Raw genomic sequence first — 26,372 nt, 5'->3', positions numbered from 1 at the left:
AGGGAGAGGACTCAAATCATTAAAATTAGAAATGAAAACGGAAAAATTACAACAGACACCGCAGAAATACGAAGCATCCTAAGAGACTACTACAAGCAACTCTATGCCAATAAAATGGACAACCTGGAAGGAATGAACAAATTCTTAGAAAGGTATAACCTTCCAAGACTGAACCAGGAAGAAATAGAAAATATGAACAAACCAATCACAAGTAATGAAATTGAAACTGTGATTAAAAATCTTCCAACAAACAAAAGTCCAGGACCAGATGGCTTCACAGGTGAATTCTATCAAACATTTAGAGAAGAGCTAACACCCATCCTTCTCAAACTCTTCCAAAAAATTACAGAGGAAGGAACACTCCCAAACTCATTCTATGAGGCCACCATCACCCAGATACCAAAACCAGACAAAGATGCTACCAAAAAAAAAAAAAAAAAAAATTACAGACCAATATCACTCATGAATATAGATGCAAAAATCCTCAACAAAATACTAGCAAACAGAATCCAGCAACACATTAAAAGGATTATACATCATGATCAAGTGGGATTTATCCCAGGGATGCAAGGATTCTTCAATATACGCAAATCAATCAATGTGATACACCATATTAACAAACTGAAGAATAAAAACCGTATGATAGTCTCAATAGATGCAGAAAAAGATTTTGACAAAATTCAACACCCATGTATGATAAAACCTCTCCAGAAATTGGGCATAGAGGGAACCTACCTCAACATAATAAAGGCCATATATGACAAACCCACAGCAAACATCATTCTCAATGGTGAAAAACTGAAAGCATTTCCTCTAAGTTCAGGAACAAGACAAGGATGTCCACTCTCACCACTATTATTCAACATAGTTTTGGAAGTCCTAGCCATGGCAATCAGAGAAGAAAAAGAAATAAAAGGAATACAAATTGGAAAAGAAGAAGTAAAACTGTCACTGTTTGCAGATGACATGATACTATACATAGAGAATCCTAAAGATGCCACCAGAAAACTACTAGAGCTAATCAATGAATTTGGTGAAGTTGCAGGATACGAAATTAATGCACAGAAATCTCTTGCATTCCTATACACTAATGATGAAAAATCTGAAAGAGAAATTAAGGAAACACTCCCATTTACCACTGCAACAAAAAGAATAGAATACCTAGGAATAAACCTACCTAGGGAGACAAAAGACCTGTATGCAGAAATCTATAAGACACTGATGAAAGAACTTAAAGATGACACAAACAGATGGAGAGATATACCATGTTCTTGGATTGGAAGAATCAATATTGTGAAAATGACTATACTACCCAAAGCAATCTACAGATTCAATGCAATCCCTATCAAATTACCAATGGCATTTTTTACAGAACTAGAACAAAAAATCTTAAAATTTGTATGGAGACACAAAAGACCCCGAATAGCCAAAGCAGTATTGAGGGAAAAAAATGGAGCTGGAGGAATCAGGCTCCCTGACTTCAGACTATACTACAAAGCTACAGTAATCAAGACAATATGGTACTGGCACAAAAACAGAAATATAGCTGAATGGAACAGGATAGAGAGCCCAGAGATAAACCCATGCACCTATGGTCAACTAATCTATGACAAAGGAGGCAAGGATATACAATGGAGAAAAGACAGTCTCTTCAATAAGTGGTGCTGGGAGAACTGGACAGCTACATGTAAAAGAATGAAATTAGAACACTCCCTAACACCATACACAGAAATAAACTCAAAATGGATTAGAGACCTAAATGTAAGACTGGACACTATAGAACTCTTAGAGGAAAACACAGGAAGAACACTCTTTGACATAAATCACAGTAAGACCTTTTTTGATCCACCTCCTAGAATAATGGAAATAAAAACAAAAATAAACAAATGGGACCTAATGAAACTTCAAAGTTTTTGCACAGCAAAGGAAACTACAAACAAGACGAAAAGATAGCCCTCAGAACGGGAGAAAATATTTGCAAATGAATCAACGGGCAAAGGATTAATCTCCAAAATATATAAACAGCTCATGCAGCTCAATATTAAAAAAACAAACAACCCAATCCAAAAATGGGCAGAAGACTTAAATAGACATTTCTCCAAAGAAGACATACAGATGGCCAAGAAGCACATGAAAAGCTGCTCAACATCTCTAATTATTAGAGAAATGCAAATCAAAACTACAATGAGGCATCACCTCACACCAGTTAGAATGGGCATCATCAGAAAATCTACAAACAACAAATGCTGAAGAGGGTGTGGAGAAAAGGGAACCCTCTTGCACTCTTGGTGGGAATGTAAATTGATACAGCCACTATGGAGAACAAGATGGAGGCTCCTTAAAAAACTAAAAATAGAATTACCATATGACCCAGCAATCCCACTACTGGGCATATACCCAGAGAAAACCATAATTCAAATAGACACATGCACCACAATGTTCATTGCAGCACTATTTACAATAGCCAGGTCATGGAAGCAACCTAAATGCCCATCGACAGATGAATGGATAAAGAAGAGGTGGTACATATATACAATGGACTATTACTCAGCCATAAAAAGGAACGAAATTGGGTCATTTGTAGAGATGTGGCTGGATCTAGAGACTGTCATACAGAGTGAAGTAAGTGAGAAAGAGAAAAACAAATATTGTATATTAACGCATATATGTGGAACCTAGAAAAATGGTATAGATGGACCAGTTTGAAGAGTAGAAATTGAGACACAGTTGCAGAGGACAAACGTATGGACACCAAGGGTGGAAAGCGGTGGGGAGGTGGGGGTGGTGGTGTGATGAATTGGGAGATTGGGATTGACATGTATACACTGATGTGTATAAAATGGATAACTAATAAGAAACATAAAAAAATTAAAAAATTAAAAATAAATGAAAAAAAAGAACAAAAACATTAAAAAACCCCCAGCACTTAAAAAACAAAAATGTACAGTATGTAGTCACCCTGGATGAATTTGTAAAGTGAGTAAAAGGAAGAAAGGAATTTTGCATGTTACTCCCTTCTCTACGCAATATCCTACTTCTTCTTCACCTCTTATTCCTAGTTCGGTTGCTGCAGTCTATGGGATATGTCTTCTATTTTCCCCACCTGCCAGTTTAAGTTATGTGCCTCACTGAAGTCCCCAAATACCCTGGGCACACTCTGCTTTATTGCAGCACTAACTGCAATGCATTTTAAATGTCTCTTATCTGTCTTTTCTTCTAGACCGTAAGCTATTTGTCTCTGTAATTCCAGTGCCAACTATCTACTTGGTGCTTCTAAATATCTGTAGAATGAAAGAATGAGTAGGTTCTAGAGGCATTTACAAAGCAGTATTGGTATGCTGATGTTACTGTGCTGGGAGCTAGGGAGTCAGGGTCTCATTCTAGCTTAGCCATTATTACCAAGATGACCTATGTGTCTCCAATTCTTTATGCATAAAATAATGGCATTTGGTTTTAATATTTATTGAGTCTATTGGAAGTAAGATGGTGAGAGAGGTACTTTTATAAGCATTTAACTCATTAAATGTTTACAGCAACCCTCTAATATATCTATTATTATCCCTATTTTGCAAGTGAGAAAACAGAGGCTCAGAAAGGTAAAACAACATGCACAAGATTGTGAAGTCAGTAAATGATGAAGCAGCTTCTCAAATTCAGGACAACTGATTCCACGTTTAGTGACCTATCCCAACATCACTGTATCTTTCTTAGTAGGAGGTTGCAACGATTACTCTCTTAGGCCTCTTTTTATTCTCAGATTCTTTGATTCTGTAGGTCTAATTTATGTATGATCATGAAGGTATTCAAGTAAAGCCATCTATTTGGAATACAAGCAAGGACCAGGGAACAAAACAAACAAACAAAAACAAAACCAAAAAACCAACAAACAAAAAATAATGAAAAAGGAGATGGAATCAGGCATACTGATGTCAGTGAGAAAATAGTTAAGCAGTGAAAGCTGAGGTAAAATATGACAGCACCACTATAAGCATCATCATAAAATACTAGAGGCAGGAACCTGAAGAACAGAAAATCAGAGATTCTCAGAGTGGAAAGCTCCATGATTAGATCGTTAACTGGTTCATCCTCCCAGATAATGCAGTGATTTCTCAATATGGGTCTGACATCCTCAGCCACAGGGTCCCCAGCAACCATTCACCAAGGCAGACCTTTCCAATTTTAGACAGTTCTAATTATTTATTATGTTTATGTCAATGTCTGTCCCTGCTCCTAGCCCTATCACTCTCCACTGACCCACTGGTCATTGGTCTTCTTATTCCTCTATGCAGTCAGAACAGGGGTGTTCCCCTGTCTCTAGGAGAACCATTCAGAAATTTAAAAACAGTTCTCATGTATATTGAGTCCCAGTTTCTTCATTTATTTCTTATTTTGCATGATTTACATTCTCTTTACCCATCAGGTTACTGTCTATTCTGCAGAGCGACTGTCATTCTCTTGTTCTAGACACCATTCAACTATATGATATGACATTAGTTTTTTTTCAGAAGTCATGTTTCACTCCAGACATACTAAGTTCATAGTCATCTAAAACCTAGAGGTCTTTCCTCCAACCTTGAGTCTTTTCCACTGATGCAACAGAAAAGCTAGGTTACCACCACACCCTGCATCCTGTAGCTGATTTTTTTCAACCTAAATGCCAGTCCACTGAGATCTTTATCTGTCCTATTTCTATCACTCTAAAAACTGCCTATCCTTCCTAGTTTTGTGCAAATTTGATATGCCTGCCTTCTATGCCTCTCATAGCCAGGTTCCTACCAATACAAGACTTAAGCCCAAAGGCTATGAATGCACATAGCCAACCAAGGAACCCATGCTGGGGCACATCTTATTGAAACAGCTTTCATTCTCTTTTGGAAACTCAAACAATGCCATTTGTCAAATGGAAACCACTGTGGTTTATGGGTTGGGGGTTGGCAGGGTGTGAATGGGAGAGGTATATATACGTGTGTGTGTGCATGCGCACATGTGTGCACACCCACACCTTCACAGATGGTAAATATCTGTGAAGGCAAAACACTGGGTTTCCTATCACATAAGTGTGGAATTCCTAAATAAATTCTTTGGCATTTTGCGGCAAATAATGTCTCTTTTGCTCAAAGCTGCCATTCAAAATTCTATCGACCAAACGAAAAAATCATCCTTAACTACAAGGGGCTCTTCTCTAATAAATCTGGTACTCTTCTCATTTTTCCTATCTCAAATAATGGCACTGCCATCCATCTAAGTACAAAATCCAGAAACCTTGGTCTTATCCTCCTTACCCTACATATCCATTACCAAGGTGAATATTTCTTGACTCCCCTATTTTGATGGCCATCCTAATAGTCCAAGTCACCAATAATCTCTCTTCCAGACTACTCTGATAATCTAATTGGTCTCTCTGCATCCATATTTGCCCCCCCCCGAAATCCATTTTAGATATCCATATGTATATCTGATCATATCTGATACCCTTCAGGAATGTATATTTATGATTAAAGTCACAAACTTAACTGAACCTACAAAGTCCAGCATGCTCCAGCCCCTAAATCTACCTCATTTGCCCAAATTGACTCCCTTCACTTCTTGCTCACTAGAGTCCAGCCTCAGTGGCCTTCCTTTGGTTCCCTGAATTACACAACCTTTTTTCCACCTCAGAGCTCTCTTAGGAGCTATTCTCTCTGCCTAGATCATTCCCTCACCTCCCTTTTTGCCTTGCTAATAAGCAAAACCTAATCCTTCAGGATTTAGTTTAAATATCACTTCTTCATGGAGGCCTTTCTTGACCCTCCTAGCTTGGTCAGTTCCCATTTATGCTTTCCTAGTACCTTGTAAATATTCATTTAGCATGTAACACAACAGTAATCACATAATTAATTGCATAATGACTATTCCTCATACCTGGTAAAATAGAAGCTCTATAAAGATTAGGACAAATGTATTTCATTCACTGTTCTACTCCTAATACCTAATGTTCAGTTCCTTATATACTATAGGTGCTTAATAGATATTTTTTAAAAGACTAAACAATTCTTTGAAAATGGTACTATTGTTTATCCCCATATTATAGGTAAGCAAACTGAGTTTTAGAGAAGTGAAGAAATTTGTTCAAAATTAAAAATTAGCTAATTATGGAGTGAGAATTTGTATCCAGGTAGTTTGATTCCAGAGCCTGGGCTATATGCCTTCTAAGGTATATGAGATACTTTTCAAGAAGCATCTTCCCTCTTACCCATTTTTATGGCTTTTTTTATTGTGGTAAAATACACATAACATAAAAGTTACCATCTTCACCATTTTTTTAAAAAAATTTATTTATTTGGCTGCGCCGGGTCTTAGTTGTGGCACGTGGGATCTTCATTGCGGCATGCGGGATCTAGTTCCCTGACCAGGGATCGAACCCGGGCCCCCTGCATTGGGAGTGCGGAGTCTTAACCACTGGACCACCAGGGAAGTCCTATCATCTTCACCATTATTAAGTGCACAGTTCAGTGGTAATAAATACATTCACATTGTTGTGCAACCATCACCACCATCCACCCCATAACTCTTTTCATCTTATAAAACTGAAACTCTACACTCATTGAACAACTCCCCATTCTCTCCTTCCCAGAGCTCCTGGCAACCAACATTCAACTTTCTGTCTTTATAATTTTGACTACTCTAAGCACCTCATAGAAGTGGAATCACACAGTATTTTGTCTTTACGTGACTGGTTTCTTTCACTTAGCTTAATATCCTCAAGGCTCATTCACATTGTAGCATATGACAAAATTTCCTTCTAAAAGACTGAGTAATATTCCATTGTATGGATATACTACACTTCACTTATCCACTCATTCACTGATGAACATTTAGGTTGCTTCCACATTTTATCGATTGTGAATAATGCTGCTTTGAACATGGGTGTATAAATACCTTTTTAAGACTTTGATTTCAAATCTTTAGGGTATATACTCAGAAGTGAAATTACTGGATCATATGGTAATTTTATTTTTAGTTCTTTCAAGAATAAGTTCCTTAAAAGAAAACACTTTTTTTCTACAATGGTTGTACTATTTTACATTCCCACCAACAGTACACAAAGGTTCCAATTTCTCCATATCCTCACCAAATCATTTATTTTCTGATCTTTTTGACAATAGCCATCCTAATGAGTGTAAGGTAGTATCTCATTGTAGTTTTGATTTGTATTTCCCTAACGATTAGTGATGCTGAGTATCTTTTCATGTGCTTATTGGCCGTTCACATATTTTCTTCGGAGAATGTCTATTCAGGTCTTTCGACCATATTTTAATTGGGTTTTATTTTGTTGTTGTTGAGTTTTAGGAGTTCCCTATATATTGTGGACATTAATCCCTTATCAGATATAGGATTTGCAAATATTTTCTCCTAGTCTGAAGGTTGCTTCTTTACTATGTTCAGTGTCTTTTGATGCACAAATTAAAAAAAATTTTCACTCAGTCCAATTTGTCTATTTTCTTTTGTTACCTGTACTTTTAGTGTCATACACAAGAAATCATCGCCAAATCCAACGTCATGAAGCTTTCGCCCTATACTTCCTTCCAAGAGTTTTATTGTTTTAGCTCTTATATTTAGGTCCTTGATCCATTTTGTCTTAATTTTTGTATATGGTGTTAGGTAAGGGTCCAACTCTTTTGCATGTGGTATTTAGTTTCCCCAGTAACATTTGTTGAAAAGACTGTCCCTTCACCATTGAATGGTCTTGGCAACATCGACAAAAATCACTTGACCATACATGTGAGGGTTTATTTTGGGGCTTTCTATTTTATTCCATTAGTATATATGTCTGTTTTTATGCTGGTACTACACCATTTGATTACTGTAGCTTTGTAGTTAAGTTTGAAGTCAGGAAGTGTGAGTCCTCCAGTTTTGTTCTTCTTTTTCAACATTGTTTTGGTTATTTGAGGGTCTCTTGATTTTCCATATGAATTCTGGAATGGGTTTTTTTCCCCACAAATACATCATTGGGATTTTGATACAAGTTGCATGGTATGCACAGATTGCTTTGGCTAATATTGACACCTTAACAATATTAAGTCTTGTAATCTGTGAAAACAGAATGTGTTACCACTTACATATGTCTTCTCTAGAATCTTTCAGCAATAGTAGTAGTTTCCCTTGTACAAGTCTTTCACCTCCTTAGTTAAGCTAATTCCTAAATATTTTATTTTACTTGATGCTATGGTAAATTGAATTGTTTTGGTAATTTTCTTTATAGATTGTTCACTGTTTGTGTATAGAAATGCAACTAATTTTTGTTTGTTGACTTTGTATCCTACTACTTTGCTGGATTCATTTACTAGTTCTAACAGTTTTTTCTTTTGTGTGGAATCTTTAGGGTTTTCTACATATAAGATCATAACAGATAAAAACTGAGATTATTTCTTCCTTTCCAATTTGGATGACTTTTATTTCTACTTCTTGCCTAACTGCTCTGGCTAAAACTTCCAGTACTATGTTGAATCAAAGTAGTGAAAGTGGACATTCTTGCCTGTTCCTGATCTTAAAGGAAAAGCTTTCAGTCCTTCACCACTGAGTATGATGTTTGCTGTAGGTTTTCATATATGAATTTTATTATGTGAAGATTCATTTTTTTCCCTTAGATTCCATATATATGTGTTAGCATAAGGTATTTGTGAAGATACTTTCCTTGTTTCTAGTCTATAGAGTGTTTTTTTGTTTTTAATCATGAAACGGTATTTTGTATTTTGTCAAATCCTTTTCTGTATTAATTGAGATTATCATGTGTGTTTCTTTCCTTCATTCTGTTAATGTGGTGTATTACACTAATTTATTTTTGTATGTTGAAACATCCTTGCATTCCAGGAATGAATCCCACTTGGTCATGGTATATAATCCTTTTAATATCCTGCTGAATTTGGTTTGGTAGTATTTTCTTGAGGACTTTTACATCAATGTTCATAAGGGATATTGGTCTGTAGTTTTATTTTTTTATAGTATCTTGTCTGGCTTTCATATCAAGGTAATGCTGGCCTCATAGAATGAGTTAGGAAGTGTTCCCTTCTTTTCATTTTATTTTTTTTGAAAAGTTTGAGAAGTATAGATATTAGTTCTCTAAATGTTTTGTAGAATTTGCCAGTGAAGCTATCAGGTACAGGGCTTTTCTCTGTTGGAAGATTTTAAATTGCAGATTGTATCTCCTTGGTTATAGGTTATTCATATTTTCTTCTCCATGATTTACTCTTGGTAGGTTCTGTGCCTCTAGGAATTTGTCCACTTTGTCTAGCTTATCCAATTTGTTGGTGTACAACTGTTCACTCTAATCTCTTATAATCCTTTTTATTGCCATAGAATTGGTAGTATAATGTCCTCACTTTCATTTTGATTTTAGTAATTTCAGTCTTGTCTTCTCCTTTTTTTTCCTTTGTCCATCTAACCAAAGGTTTGTTAATTTTATTGATCTTTTTGAAAAAAAAAACCTTTTGGCTTCATTATTTTCTGTATTGCTTTTCCATTCTTTATTTAGTTTTTTCCTGCTCTAGTCTATATTATTTTCTTTGGGTTTAGTTTGTTCTTGTTTTTCCAGTTCCTTAAGTTGTAAAGTAGGTTGTTGACTTGAGATCTTTCTTATTTTTTAATATAAGCATTTATAGCTGTAAAATTCCCCCTCAGCACCACTTTTGCTGGTTCCCTTAAGTTTTGCTTTTTTTAAAAAATTTCATTCATCTCTAAGTATTTTCTAATTTCCCTTGTGATTTCTTCTTTGATCCATTGGTTGTTTAAAAGTGTGCTGTTTAATTTCCACAAATGTGTGAATTTTCCAGTTTTCCTTTTGTTACTGATTTCTAACTTCATCCCACCGTGTTCAGAGAAGATATAATATCTGTCTTTTTTAACCTACTGAGAGTTTTTTGTGGCCTAACATATGGTCTATCCTGGACAATGCCCCACGTGCACTTGAGAAGAATGTGTATCCTGTTGTTGTTAGGTAGAGTGTTCTGTATATACCTGTTACAGCTAGTTGGTTTAATGTGTTAAGTCCTCTATTTCCTTACTTATCTTGTGTCCAGTTGTTCTATCCATTATTGTGACTGGGGTACTGAAGTCGCCAACTATTATTGTAGAACTATCTATTTCTCCCTTCAATTTTGTCAGTTTTTGCTTTACATATTTTGATATTAGGTATGTAAATGGTTATAACTGTTATATCTTGCCATATTGAAACTTTCTAAAAATATATAATGTCTGTCTTTTTTTCTTGTAACCTTTTTGATTTAAAGTCCTCTTGATCCAGTTTTAAGAATCAAGCATTTTCTTATTTTATCTCCATTATTTTTATCTGCATCCACATACTTCATTACATAGAAATAGAGAGAATTTAAGATAATGTAGAAATGAAAATGCAATCACAGAGTTAAGATATATAATTCTAGTCTGAATAACTTCCCTCTTGGTCACAATATGTTGGAAAATAATAGCAAGTAGAGTAGAACTATATCCAAGATGGCCTCCTTCCAAGGGATTTGTTGAGAATTTTAGGGTCAAAGGCAATTGGTCTGGAACAATTTTAAAGGAAGAACATTTATATTATTTTCTCCTTTCCCTATTCCAACAAGGTGCTATGTATGTATCTCTAGTCTGACTCTGATGTTGTACTGTAATTACTGATTCTTATGTCAGTTGACTTACTATATTGTAAATGTGTTAATCCCAGAAATATATATATTTAAGATGTACAGCATGATGAATTGATATACATATACAGAGTGAAATTACTACAGTCAAGTTGGTTAACATACCATCTCCTCACATAGCTACCATTTTTTTTTTGTGATGAGAACACCTGAAATATCTTAGCATATTTCCAGTATTCAATACAGTATTATTAACTATAGTTATATATTGTACATTAACTCTCTAGACTTATTTATCCTACATAACTATAACTTTGTACCCTTTGACCAACATATCCCAATTTCCCCCAGGCCCCAGTCCCTGGTAACCACCATTCTACTCTCTGCTTGTATGAGTTTGACTTTTTAAGATTCCACATATAAATGGATTATGTAGTATTTGTCTTTGTATGCCTGGTTTATTTCACTTAGCATCATCACATCCTCTGAGTTCACCCATGTTGTCACAAATGATAGGATTTCCTTCTTTTTTTTTGGTCGCGCCGAGCAGCATGCAGGATCTTAGTTCCCCAACCGGAGATCGAACCCGTGCCCCCTGCATTGGGAGCATGGAGTCTTAACCACTAGACCACCAGGAAGTCCCAGGATTTCCTTCTTTTTTAAGGCTGAATAATATTTCATTATACCTATCTATCTACCACATTTTCTTTATCCATTCATCTGCCAATGGACACTTAGGTTGATTCCATATCTTAGCTATTATGAATAAGGCTGCAATGAACATAAGAGTGCAGGTATCTCTTTGAGATATTTATTTTATTTGGATACATATCCAGAAGTGTGATTTCTGGAGTCACACTTGAAGTCATTTAATTTCTAGCGGACATTTAAAGGACTTTCTGGAATATAGCCTAGTAAATGGCAAGAGACCAACACAGCCTAAATAAAATTCACACAGAACAGAAAAGAATATTTCACTTGTTGTGACAAAAGTGTCAGGAGTGAAAGGAGTGAGGTACAATGAGGAAAATAAATATGCATCATAAATGGGATGCTGGGCTACAAATGCCTGCATATTTAATTAGGCCCTAAGATGATTTGTAAGGCAGCACAGAGCGGCAAGGCAGGATGTTGAAAGACTGTTGGATTATGAAGCATGAAGAAATAAGTTCAGGCTGGGTGAGCTGGCATGAGTTTTTTTAACTCTTTAATTTAAAATAATTACAGATTAATTGGAAACTGCAAATAAAAGTGTAGAGTGGTTCTATGTACGCTTCCCAGTTTCCTCCAATGATTACATTTTATATATCAATAACTGTAGTATGATATCAAACCCAGGAAGTTGACATTGGTACAATGTTATGTGTATAGTTAGTTCTATGCCATTTTACCACATATGAAAACTAGTGTAACTGCCACCACAGTTGAGATACAGAACTACTTCATTACCACAAAAACATCCCTTTATGGTCACACACACATCCTCCTCATCTATTCTTCACTGCTGGCAACTGCTAATTCACTTTCCATCTTTATATAAAATTTTATCATTTTGAGAATGTTATATAAATGGAATCATTTAGTATATGACCTTTTGAAACTAGCTTTTTTTACTCAGCATAGTGCCCTTGAGATCTACCAAGCTGTTGAGTGTATCAGTAGTTCATGACTTTTAACTGCTTAATAGTATTCTATGGTATGGATATACTAAAGTTTAACCATTCCCCATTAAAGGACATTTTGGTTGTTTCCATTTTTGGCTATTACAAATAAAGTAGACTATTTATATTTAATGTGATTACTGATATGTTAGGACCTAAGTCCATCATTTTATTTTTTGTTTATCCTGTTTGTGGTCTTTTCAGCTTTTCGAACCTATACGTTTATGTCTTTTGCCAAATTTAGGACAATTTCAGCCATTATTTCTTCAAATACTTTTTTAGTCCTGTCTTCCCTCTCCTCTCCTTCTGTGAGTCTGATAACATGAATATCTGATCTTTTGTTATAGCCCCATCAGGCCCCTGAAGCTCTGTTAATTTTTTTTTCAGTCTATTTTCTCTGTTGTTCAGATTGGGTAATTTCGATTGTTCCATCTGAAAATTCATTGATTCTTTCCTCTTTCCTCCCTGTTCTGTTGTTGAACACATTCCCTACATTTTAAAGTTTTGGTTATTATAGCTTTAAGTTCTAACATTTTCATTTGGTTCATCTGTATATCTTCTATTTCTTTGCTGAGGCTTTCTATTTTTCATTTGTTTAAGCATATTTGTAATTGCATGTTGAAGCGTTTTTATGATGGCTGCTTTAAAATCCTGTGAGACAATCACAACATATGTTGGCTCTCTCTTCTCAATCAGGTATAGGTTTTTCTGGCTCTTGGTATGATGACTGATTTTTTAAATTATATCTTTGATGTCTTGGGTATTACAAGACTGTGGTTCTTATTTAAATCTTGCATTGTAAAAGGCCTTCTCTGACACCGTGCTGGTATGGGGTAGGGGATGCCACCTTGTTACTGTCAGGTGGGGACAGAAGTGCAGGTTACCTGCTTGGCCTTTACTGACACCCTTGGTGGGGGAGGGTGCCCCATCATTGTTGGGCGAGGGTAGGAGTTCAGGCTCCTCACTTAGTTCTCCACTGATACCACACTGCCTTGCTGGTTTGGAGAGGGAGAGGTAGATGTTACTTCTCCCCATATGGCCTCCACAGGAGGGTGGTGGGGCTTGTTACCTCAGGCAGGTGGTAAGGGCGTTAGGACTTGTTACTAGAGGAAGGTGGTAAGTCCTGGCATCCTACTTGGCCCTTTCTGATGCCACTCTAGTGAGAGAGAGAGGGGAGTCTCACTACCTCTGGGTGGGGTGAAAATTCAAGCTCTCAGCATGGTCTGTGCTTACCCTGGGGGGAGGAGGGGGGCTCATTACTGCTAGGTGAGGATTAAAATCCCAGTTTCCCACCCAGCTTTCTCTGAAACCACCATGGTAGAAGGGCATTGCATGAGTGCTTAACCCCTTCTTAAGGCCTCTGATTCTTCCAGAGAGTAACAGCCACTGTAACCGTGCAGGGATTTTTCTTACAGTGGTAACAGAAGTAGTGAAAGAGGTAGTAAGGATAATAATAGCAGCTTACACTTAGTGAGCACTTAACAATGTGAGATACCAATGCTTACAGCTTCACCTGGTTCATTACACTTAACCCACACAGTATTGCCAAACAGCAGCATTGCTACTCCTTTTTCAGACAAGAAAGCTAGGGTTTAGAGAGGTTATATTATGGCAAAGTCAGGATTTCAATCCAGGCAGTCTCACTGCTAAGCCTGGGCCTTAAAACTACTTACTATACTGTAGTGAGGATTAATCAAGATGACATGTGAAAGTGCTTGAAAATTAGAAAGCACTAAACAAGTGTGAGGGAATTTTTATTACCACTTTTCAGAGTACTTCGACAAGCGACCATGATTAGGTAAATGAAATTTCAGGCTTCATCCAAAGCTAATGAATCATTTAAACACTGTTTTCCACTGTAACAGCTACCGAAAAGATAAGTTTCACATTCCGTAAAAGCTGCAATGCACCTCTGAATGAAAGTTTTAAAGGTAGAACTTTAGGGAAATACATGTACAGACTATTTTCTCATAGGTATTTTTACATTTTTCACATATAGAAATGGGAGCTGAATTTTGGTTTAATCTCTTTAGATAGGTTTAAATAGAAGTTGTGAGGAGAGAGGTGTTATGGATAATCACTGAGCCATGCTATCTACTTTATAGGAAGGAGATTAAGTTGTGGAGGAATCCCTTTAGTTTAAAGAAATAGTTATATGTAGATCATGAAGTAGACAAATTCACATGAAAAAGGACATGTATATCGTTCACATTTCAACTATATTTGAAATGACAGTATAATTCTCTAAAGCACATTAGCTTACAACACTGTTTCATTCATTTATCAAACATTTTTCCAATACTACGTCCTAAGCTCTGTGATAAGCTCAATGGGCGAAGATAAAGACACAGTCCTGCTCTCAAAAGTTCGTAGGTAAGTAAACTGTAATTAGAATTCCATGTAACAAGTACAACCCTGGAAGTAAACTCATGGCACTGCGAGGACTGGCACAAGGAACACTGTGAGAAGGACGTAGCTCCTGGGCTGAGTCTCACAGGGACAGAAGAACTTAGCTTGCTGGGGTCTCGGTGGTGTGGGGCAGTACAGTACACAAAAGGACACAACATGAATGATGGCCTGAAAAAGTGCGGACATTTAGGGAGCTGCGGGTTTATGGGTGTGGCTAGAGCAACAGGAAATGAGACTGCCAGATCACACAGGCCTGGTATGCTTCATTAAGGATTTTGGTTCTTAATCTTGAAGGTGATGGGTAAGCCAATGAAGGATTCATTTCAGAAATAGGACTCTTGTCGTAATGTGGTGTTATGGAAGGGATTAAAACTAAAGGCAGGGAAGAAGCCTATTATATTGCTACAAATGAGAGATGATGGGGATTGTAGAATAATCTGATTAACTGCATATTTGGTGAATGGGGAGGAAGAGGAGCGAAGGGAGGTATGATTTTAAAACATTTCCTAGGTTTCTGACATAGATGGTAGTGTTATTTACCAGGATAGGTGGGAGGTAAAGGGGGAGGACAGGCCCAGTTTTGGGCATGCTAAGTTTCAGGTACTGGGTATGGAGATGCTGATTTGGGATCGTCAGTGTGTGGACAACAGTTGAAGTCATAAACATAGAACTGTCCATGAAGACTGTACAGCTTGAGGGGGAGGAGGAGAAAAACTCAAAAGGGAATCCTGGGAAACATCAACATTTGCAGAATGGTCCTCTATGAGGAAAGTCCAGAGGGAGATTTTACACAAACCAAAGGAAGGGAGATTTTTAACGTGGAAGTCACTGGTGATCTTGGTGAAAGCACTCTGAGTGAAATGGTGGGAGAAAAAGCCAAACTACAGTGGGTAGAAAGGGAATGTGTAGTGTGGAAGTGAAAAGAGTGGATGCAGACAGCTCTTTAAGATGCCTGGGTGTGACACACAGGGGTGGTAAGTATGACCAGAAGCCAGTGAGCTGTCATTTCTTTTCTACTGGAAATACAAGGATGCCTAATGATAGCAATACAATAAAGCTGATGATGCTGGCATTTTACAAATGATAGCTTAATCTTTGGCAACTTGGTCAAAAACAAATGCAGGAATGAAACAGAGAAAAATACAAAAGTGCTAGTCTCAGGATGGGTAATCTGATGTAACACAGAAGCCACATTTTCCCAAGTTAATTATAGGCAACAATAAGTAGTTTTCAAAATTATGTCATTTATTTGTTCTTCTAAAAATACCTATGAAATATCTATCAAACTGTATGTGAAATGCACAATTTAAAAAAAGGTTTTGGTCTTCCTCTTTCACAACTTTCACTTGGGAAGCAAATCCCCATTGACATTTCTCATTGCACACAGTAAACCTCAAAGGAAGGGAGAGTACATATGATTTGAAAAAAGTCTTTTAGACAGTCTGATCTGCATTCCCACACCTTAGATGAGACTTCTTGCCCTAGAAAGGTACTTCAGGAAGGCAGGTCAGTTCAATTAGGTAAATGTTGGTTTAAGTGCCTCAATGTGCCCAACACAAGGTGTGGAAGCAAAAGCAATGGATTTTAGTATAGCTCCCCCACTAACTTTGTGACCTTGCATGAGTTATTTAACCTTTTTAAGTCTGTGGCCTCACCTGAAACTTGAAAGGGTTGTATGAGAGAATCTTTCAAGTTCTTTACAGTTCTTGATACTTTATGATTTGTTGACAAGCAGGTCGAAGGTTGCTAAATTAGACATTCTTTTCTCTCTACCTGGTGATTTTCAAGAGCATATGCAAAGTCTTCCTTCCATGCTTCCTGCTCCAACCACTTACCACTCTGTTCCCACCTGCCTAATTCCTACTTAGGTTCAGCTTCCAACAAAACTTCCTCAATGAAGCCTTCTTCAACCTTCCTGTTAGGAAGGAATCGCTCTGTCCTCTGACCTCTCAGAACACCCAGTCTTTACTTTGCTATGGCACTCTTTGCTTTGGCATTCATGTCTTATTTTACTAGACCAGAGGATGGCAAACTTTTTCTATAAAGGGCTAGATAGTAAATATTTTATGCTTTGCAGTCATACAGTCTCCATCACAACTACTAAACTCTACCATTATAGGGAGAAAACAGCCATATGTAACAAACGAGTGTGGCTGTATTCCAATAAAACTTTATTTACAAATAGGTGATTGTTTGTATGTCGTAGTTTGCTGACCTTCGTGCTAGACGATAATGTTCTTGAGAGCAAGCTCCACACCGTATTGTCTCTGCATTCCTTGTGATGCCTAGTATAACATATTCTTGCCTAAAGACGGCACACAAATAGATGGAATAAATTATGTACACTTAAAATAGGAGGAAAGAAAATCAATAGCCATTCCCTCTATGTTATTCATTTCAAGAAAAAAAAAGAGATAATCGATATAAAAGCATAAGAAGATGGTGTAGTCCTTCAATAATCTAATCAGTGTCTTTACATTGCTGCCTTTTAGACAGTACTTTTCCCTTTCTAAATCTAGGGCAAAAATTAAATTTCACTCATCTTACAATGCCAAAAGCCAAAGGCCCTTCTGCATATAACAAAAGCACATTTCCCCCAATTTTTTGTTTTGAAAAACATCAAGCTGTTAGAAAAGCCAAAGAATATTAAACAATGAACTATACTCTACCTAGATTCACCAACTGATATCATTTTGCTACATCTGTAAAAGCACGTTTCAAAAATAAATTTTATTGCAAACTGCACCTATTTTAAGTGTAACTTGCAACAAGTTTTTTTTCTGAGAAAATTTTAAAGTTTTGCTTTTTAAACATTTGGGGAAGAGTGTTTGCCCAAGCATACCATGACATCCAATATCCCTGAAGGAAAATATTAATGTATTTGATTACATAGAATGAGTAACTTCTATACCAAAAAAGACAGTATAAACAAAATTTAAAGGAAAAGGAGACACCAGATGCTAGGAGAAAATGTTAGCAACAAATCTATAAAACAGGAATAAAAATATATAAAGATAATAAATAAAAATTTTAATGTGTGAACAGAATTTAAGAAGACAACTCAATTAAGATGGATAAAGGATGTGAAGATATACAAATGACCAATAAATATATGCAAAAATATGCAATCTTACTAAATTATCTAAATTTATCTAAAACACTAGTGAGATTCCATTTCAGTTTAGCAGATGGGCAAGTATTTTAATATATAGAATATATCTACATTGTAATATCTGATGTTGGTAAGTCAGTAAGTTTTGACAAATCTATGCACCTGTATAAGGACCATCAAGGTAGAGAACATCTTCAACACCCCCAAAAGTTCCCTCGTGCTCCTTTGAAGTCAATGTTCTCCTCCACCCCCAGGGCTCTAGGCAACCACTGATCTGCTTTGTGTATCATAGATTATTTTGCATTTTCTAGAATTTCAAATAACTGGAATCATATAGTAGGTGGACTTTTGAATCTGGCTTTTTTAAATTTTACTTTGAATAATGCTTCCCTGAATTCTGAATAATTCCTCCATGCTGTTGAGTGTATCATCAGTCCATTCCTTTTTATTGCTAAATATTATTCCATTGTATGGATATACCACAGTTTGTTTACCATATCACCTGTGGGTGGATATGTGTGTTGTTTAGGGATTTTAGTTATTTATGAATAAGGTTGCTAAGGTCATTCTTGTACAAGTCATTTTTGTGAAGAAATGTTTTCATTTTTCTTGGGTAAACAACAAGGAGTGACATTGATGGGATGTAGGGCTAGTATATGTTTGTAAGAAACTGCAAAACTTAAACCACACTTTTTAAAACAACAGGATTTGTTAAATTATATTGTCAAGATTCAAGAGAAAGCAAGTTATCTTTTAAGGAACAAAACTACATACTGAAGTGTGGTCTACATTAAGACTCTCATTTGCTGCGGTCAGAGGTGTTAATGAGACCAAATATTGCTGCTTTTCCTCTCTAAACAGTCTGCTTTCATAGGTGATGAGAATGAACTGAGCAAGAGCAGAGGCCCACCATAAAGAATGCTTTTAGTCTACTTCCAGTATCGCATAAAACCCCAAGAGGACTGGGAAAGGGCATAGAAACAGGAACTTAGCTGTGTGTATGACCATTTTAATGTCTGGTATTACTGTTCTCTTTCATTTACTAGAAACACCAGAAGGCCTTCTGCTTGATGCCCTGCTATGTCTAAGTACAAACATGAAGATGTTGGGATGTAAGCTTCAGAAGGGCAAGAAGAGAGACTGAATTATTATAGGGTGCTGGAAAAGGCCTAAACAGAGTTCATCTATATTCACCCTTCTAATTTCTGCCCATCTTCCACACCTGACCCACTAGTAGTCTCTTTTTCTCTCCATTCTATATTGCCCTCCCGAGCCCTCCTCTTGTCTGTTTCCTTCTCTTCTTGGGTCCCACTCTTGTCTTCCTTTTAGTCTCTTCCATTTTCTCTCATCTTTCTGCTTTCTGAGTATGTGTACAAATGTGCATGTGTATGATTCTCACCCTTGCTAGGCTTATTTCAGGCTTCTCTTCCTAGTCTCTCTTCTTCCTCCCAAACAAAAGCTGTGAAGTCTGTTAGACATAAAGAAATAGAACTATTCCCTTGCAATTGTTGATGATGGCCTTTGTGCTTTTCATTTGCAGTAGTTTTCTCCCTGCAACTAAATACTACAGGTTCCAGTCTGAGTACTGGGATCACCCATTTTCCTGAATCTCTATGTTAAATGACAACATAGCGTGTTCAAAACATACACTGAATAGCTGTCACTCCCTTTAAGGAATTTTCAAAACATGAGTTAAATAGTTGTTTTAAAAATTCCTCTGCAGGTATTTTAAAACATGTTTCAACTATATAGCTATAGATATACAGTCTACAATGAAAGCTTCACTTTCCTTTCATAAAAACAATCATTTTTCCAATAAAGAAATCTTTTTACGTTCAAGGCCATATTTAAGCCCTAATAAATAAGTCCTGGTATTTAAATTACCAAGTATTTCAGTTCCTGAGGTGAATGCATGTAGCTGATGGAAACCACATAACTCTTACCAAATTACCAAATTCCGGGAGTCTAGAACTTTTATTTCTGTACTGCTTTAAAATCTATATATATGTATATATATATGTATGTGTGTGTTTGTATGTGTATAAAATGTCAAACTTCAGAAAAGTTGCAAGTATAGTTCAGAATCATGCTGCACCTAGTTGTCATGTCTTGTTCCTACCCATCTAGAAAATTCCTCAGTGACTCCTTGAACTTTCATGATTTTGAGACTTTTGAAGATTACAGGTTATTTTGAAGAAGGTCCCACAATTTGGGTATGTCTGATGTTTCCTCATGATTAGATTCAGATTATGCATCTTTGGCAGGAATATCATAGTACTGATACTGTGTTCTTCTCATTGCAGCCTATCTGGTGACAGACAATTTTGATTTGTTGCACTACTGATAATGTTCACTTTGATCACCTAAGGTGGTGTGTACCAGGTTTTCCCACTACAAAGTCACTTTTTTTTTTTTCAAAGTCACTTTTATTTTGTAATTAATAACAACTTGGTAGGAATGTACTTTGAAACTAGGTAAATATCCTATTCCTCATCACATATTCATTTTTTTAAAGAAATGGGTACAGCATAAGTATTTCATAAAAAAGTAAATATTTCTCTTTCACTGGTTAAAAAAAGGCAGAGTGATATTTGGAACAGGATTTGAGATATAGGTCTTCCTGCTTAAACTGACAGATCAATTACCATTTGTATCTATTTAAAACATAGGCCATTATTTTAAAAAATGTAGAAGTACAATAAATGTATTCTTTCCTCACATTTGAAACCTGAGAAATAAGCAAGCTTCTGTAGGGTAAAAGCTAAGGCCATGTCATTTCACTGTTAACTCAGTATCTGTCTTAAACTGAACCTGGCTTAAGTCCAGCTGGAGCTCTCACCGCTTAGCACTCACTCCTTTTCCCTCTGCCTTTACTTGGGCTGTAAGCTTACTAAGGTCGATATTTTTTCTCATTTCCTTAGATAATGATTAAATTACTTATCAATCAGTTCTCAGTTTAGATAAGCTCCTCTAGGAACTTCCCCCGACTCTTGAATATCTCAGCACCCTGTCTTGACTCATCATAACCCTTACAATATTATATCGCATTTGTCTGTTTGCTTGTTTGAACTGAACTATCCACAAGACTGTAAATTCCAAGAAGACTAAGATTGTGGCTTTAGTCCATTAAAAATTTAATAACTTAACTAGAACAATACCAACAGATTTAAACTCTTTTGGTTCTTCTGCTATCCCACTCCATGCCTCTATACTTAAGTAACCACTATCACGAATTTTGTGTTTGTCATTTCCTTGCTTAATAAAGTTTTTTAAATCACATACGTATGTGTTCCTAAAGAATATAATTTTTAGTTTCCCTTGTTTTCACACTTTATAAAAATAATATTTGAAAAAATTAATCAGTGAATTTAATTTACTAATATTTTTAGAATTTTTGCTTTGGTTCATGAGAGAAACTGGCCTGCATTTTTTTTTTTTCTTGTTTGGTTTTGTTAACAAGGTTGTACTGGTCTCAAAGAATGCATTGGGAAGAAGTTCCACTTTTTCTCTTTCTGGAATAGTTTAAGATTGAAATGATCTCTTCCTTGAATGTTTGATAGAAGTTGGCTATAAGATCATCTAGGCTTGTGATTTCTTTGTGGAAACACTGTGAATAACCAATTCAATTTCTTTAATGGTTAGAGAAAATTTCAGGCTTTCTATTTCTTCTTGAGTTGGTTTGTTGAGTTATAATTTTCTAGGAATTTGTTAAATTAATTTAAAATTTTAAATGCACTGGTATAAAGTTGTTTGAAGTATTCTCTTAACTTTTTAATTCCTCTTCAAGCTGCAGATAATTCTTTATATTCCTTATATTATTTGTGTCTCTTCGTTTTTTTCGTGATCAAGTTTGGCAGAGGCTTGCCTACTATATTAGATTTTATGAATAACTAATTTTTGCTTTGTTGATATTCTCCAATGTTTGTTTTCTAACTACCTATTATAATTTCCCTTGTTTTCTCTCTAGGTCAATTTGGCTGTTCTTTTTCTAAGATTCTTAAGTTAAATACCCAACTACTTATCCATACACTTTATTCTTTTCAAATATAAGTATTTAAATATATATATTTTACAGTTTTGCTTTATTGCATCCCCCCAAATTTTGATATGTAGTATTTTCATTATTGTCCTATTTTAAGTTCAAAAGTTTGTGACTTACTGTATGACTCCTGAGTTTAAGTCTCTAAATTTCTAAATGTATACGGATGTTTATCTTTTTGTTATCGATTTCCATCTTAATTGCATTACATTCAGAGCAAATTGGTTGCAGAATACTTCTATTAAAAACTACAAACTTCCCCTTAAGTATTGTTTTTTGGGGATATGCTATATTTTCATTATCATCAATTCAAATTATTTTCTAATTTCCCTTGTGATTTTGTAGGTATATTATTGATTTCTAATTTTATTCCATTGTGGTCAGAGAATATACTTTCAGTTTCTTTAAATTTACTAAGATTGTTTTATGGCCCAGCATATAGTCAATCTTGAACACACTATGTATGCTAGAAAAGAATGTGCGTATTCTGCAGTTGCTGGGTGTAGTGATGTATAAATATCAATTAGATCTAGGTGGTATCATCTATATTTTTACTGACTTTTTTTTTAGTCAAGTTATTTTATCAGTTGCTGAAGGAAGGTGCTGAATATCCATCTATGAGAATGGAATTATTTATTTTTCTCTTTGTTAATATTTGCTTCCTGTATTTTGAAGCTGTTATTAAGTACATACATATTTATGATTGCTATATTTTCCTATTGGTTAACCTTTTATCAATTTGCAATGGTGCTCTTTATATCTTCTAATACTGTTATATATTAAACTCCTCTTCGTTTGATATGAATGTAGCTATTTTAGCTTTTTGTTTTATTTTGTTTTCAACTTATATTTATATAGGTCTGTGTTTTTATATTTAAGTACATCTCATATAGATAGCATTTAGTTGGGTCTTGGATTTTACCCTTTTTGACAATTTATGCCTTGTAACTTTTTCAAGGAAAGTTTTGCACATTTTGTTTAGTATAATTATTGATATATTTGGGTTAGATTTGCTGTTTTATTGTTTTCTGTTTGTCTCACTGTGTTTTGGAATATTTAGATATACTACAGAATTCCATTTTAATTTACATATTAGCTTCTAAGCTATTTTGCTAGTAGCTGCTTTAAGGGATTATAATATACAATCTTAACTTTTCCTTGTTTACTTAGAGTTAAGTTCATACCACTTTGTATAAAATTCAGAAACTTTGTAACCTTATAGGTTTTCTGTCCTCCCCATCCTTTATACTATAGTTATCATATGCAGTACACCTAAACATGTTATAGCCTTATAAGACAGTGCTAAAATTTTTGGTTTAAACCATAACATGTATTTTTAAATTTTGTTAAAGAAACAAAGAGGAAACAAATCTTCGTTTCCAGTGTTCTTCATTTTTTCCTTCCTAAAGATAGCAATTTTCATTGGGTATCATTTTCCTTCAGTCTGAAGAACTTTAGCATTTCTAGTAGTGCAAATCTGTTGTCAACTAATTGTCTTAGGCATATATTTTAAAATGTCAACTGTATTTATTTCACCTTTATTCTTGAAGGATTTTTTTTGCTGGATATAGAAATTCTGGATTGAATTTTTTCTTCTTCTAGCATTTTAAAGATGCTCACTGTCTTCTGGCCTCTGATGAGACAGATGTCAGACACTATCTGAATCATTATTTGCCTGTATGCAGTGTGGCAACTTTCAACATTTTCTCTTTTTATTATACTTGGTTTTTATCAGTTTGACTATGATTTACTTAGGCATGATTATCTTTGTATTTATCCTTTTGGAGGTTTGCTGAACTTCTGATTGAATCTATATATTTATGACTTTTACCAAATTTGGAAAAAATTTAGACATTATTCTTTCCAAAATATTTTAATGCTTCATTCTCTGTTTTTCTTCTGGATATCCAATATATATTACACTGTTTGATATTGTCCCACAAGTCCCTAAGGCTCTGTTCTTTTTCTTTGTTTTTGTTCCCCATTCCCTCTACCACACACATTCTTCAGACTGGTTAATTCCTATTCATATAACTTTAAGTTCAATAATATTTCTTCTGTTACTTCCATTCTGCTGTTAAGCCCACTAGTGAATTGTTTTTTAAAAACGTATACTTATTTTGTAAATAATTTTACACTTCTCTCAGCCTTCCCTAATGTTAACACCCTACATATAACTATAGCACAATTACCAAAACCAGAAAATTAACACTGATACAAAACAATGAACTAAACTACAGACCTCATTAGAATTTTGCCAGTTTTCTCACTAACGTCCTTTTTTTCGGCTTCAGGATCCAATCCAGAATCCCACACTGAATTTAGTTGTCACATCTCTCTAGTCTCTGTGAGTTTTTCAGTCTTTGCATTTCATAAGCTATCCTGTAGACTGTCCTCAATTTGGATTTTGTCTGATATTTTCTCATATTTAGATGGCATTTTTGGCAAGAGTACCACAGAAGTGATGGTGTGAGCTTCTAAGTGTATAATATTAGAGGGTAAATGATGTTGATATGTTCTGTTTCTGGTGATGTTAGCTTTGATCACATAGTTAAGGTAATATCTGCCAAATTTCTTTATTGTAAAGTTTCTATTTTCCTTCTTTGTAATTCAAAGTATCTCGTGTGGAGTTATTTTGAAACTTCGAAAATATCCTGTTTCTCGTCATACTTTTACTCACTAATTTTTGCATCCATTTGATGATTCTCTCCTGCAATAATAATTACTGTGGTGTTTGTCTAATGTTGATTTTTCTATTTTCATCATTCCCTCTCATTAATTCATTTAGTGAATTTTTAAATTCAGTTACTGTATTTTTCAGTTTGATTCTTTTAAAAAAGCAGGCATATGACTTTTTTGGATTCAACTGCAAAACTCTATTCTTGGATAGCAGCTGAAATCTCAGTTCAGTTTGTCTTTAGCTGAGGCACTTGGAGTCTGTCCCACACATATATGGTACCAGGGTCATTCAGATATTTATAAATAATTTAGGGGATCCTCCTTTCTGGCTCTCTTTTTGAATATCATCCTTACATTCTAGCAGTTGTCTTTGCCCCAGATTCTGTCTTCTGGTTCTTTAGGCCAGAAGAATTGAGGATTTTCTACAGTAGTTCCAGTCATCCCATGTGGTACCAACTGTGGCCTGCCCTCAGGCTAAAAGCCATAAAACCAGGAAACTCACTCAATGCTGTTCCCTTCTTCCAAGTGTCTATTCCAATCAGAATTTGTCTGCTTTTGACTGGTCTCTAGTACCTTCAGGTAGGTTTTTTTCATACCTTACCCAGAGATTATACTTGTCATCTGCAGGAGGGTCAGTCTGGTAGGAGCTTATTCAATAATATCTGAAGCAGTACTGGATCATCTGTATGATACTGATTCTTTCAAATATGTTAAGACTTGCTTTATGGCCTAGTGTGTAGTCAATTCTTATAAATTTCCCATGTGTGCTTATATAAAATATATATTCTCTAATATTGCCATACGGTTCTATCTATGTGCATTAAACCAAGTTTGTGAATTGTTTTATTCAGCTTTGTACATATTTAACAATTCTGTCTGCTTTACCTACCATTTGAAAGCAGTGTGATAAAATCTCCACTATGATGCTGGATGTGTCAATTTCTCACTCAAGCAGTCAACTAATGATTCTAGGTGACAGTAATAATAATGATGATGATACTATTTCATATGACTGCAGTAGAAGGGCAATTAGAGTTATAATCTGACCCATATTCTTTCACTAGGTCAATTTTGAATGTAGCTTTGAGGGTAAAGTTCTACATCAGTTACAATATCCTTTAACTGTTCTCACCAAACTTATATCAGCGGTGTGTCATGTAATATAGTAGAAAGAAGGTTAGGTTGGGATTTTGGAGACCTGAATTTGAATCCCAGTTCTACTGGTAACAGGCTGTGAAACTTTCGGCAAATACCCACCCTAAACATCTCCCATCCTTCTCCTTTTTTGAGTTCCTTTGTCCTCATTTGTAAAACAAGGAGGACTGGACTAGACGAGATACTATGAAGGCCTCCTCTCTGTTTCTGATATACTCTGTATCAATAAGCTATATAGCCTACTAGACACAGAGTTCACATTATTGATGAAGAAAAGGGTAGGGTGTCCTTGACATGCTGAGCAAGTGCCACATAGTGAGGAAAGGAGAAACAAGATGCAAGTGGCATCAGGAAGAGCAATATTACCAGTAGAGAGTTGAAGGATTTCTGCTCCCTGTAATTAACTATTAAGTCCATGTTCTGGCTCCTTGGTACAAAGAAAACAATATGGTGAATGGCCAATTCCAGGCCTTTGCTGCTGTAATGAAAATGAAATAGGCACCTGCATGGCTCTGCACATGACTCAGTGAAAAACGATCCCCTTGCTCTAAGGTTGCACTTATATTTTCTTTGTTTGTACACAGGGCTTTCTTGTCACATTCTGAACTGCTCACCAACAGTCTCTTTGATCCAACAGTACCGTATCAATTATTTAAGGTTTGTACATCACTTTTCAATTAATAGTTTCCTTGGCTCCA

General features: G+C 35.6%; 1 protein-coding gene across 10 annotated transcripts in view; it reads right to left on the bottom strand.

The window, feature by feature from the left end:
* SCAPER (S-phase cyclin A associated protein in the ER) overlaps nucleotides 1–26,372 on the bottom strand; it is a 467,951-nt gene that overhangs the window by 88,380 nt on the left and 353,199 nt on the right. For 8 of the 10 annotated variants that reach the window (XM_082452595.1, XM_082452599.1, XM_082452602.1 and 5 more), the window contains one exon: nucleotides 16,905–16,994. The exons of the other annotated variants lie outside the window; for them this stretch is intronic. In XM_082452595.1, coding sequence (XP_082308721.1) covers nucleotides 16,905–16,994 — 90 coding nt within the window. The remainder of the gene's footprint in view (nucleotides 1–16,904; nucleotides 16,995–26,372) is intronic. 10 annotated transcript variants of the gene reach the window in all.

This window comes from Balaenoptera physalus (genome assembly GCF_965194825.1).
Source record: "Balaenoptera physalus genome assembly, chromosome: 2".
Lineage (NCBI taxonomy): Eukaryota > Metazoa > Chordata > Mammalia > Artiodactyla > Balaenopteridae > Balaenoptera > Balaenoptera physalus.
The sequence above is the reverse complement of the archived record's forward strand: the minus strand, read 5'-3'. Positions and strand labels throughout refer to the sequence as shown.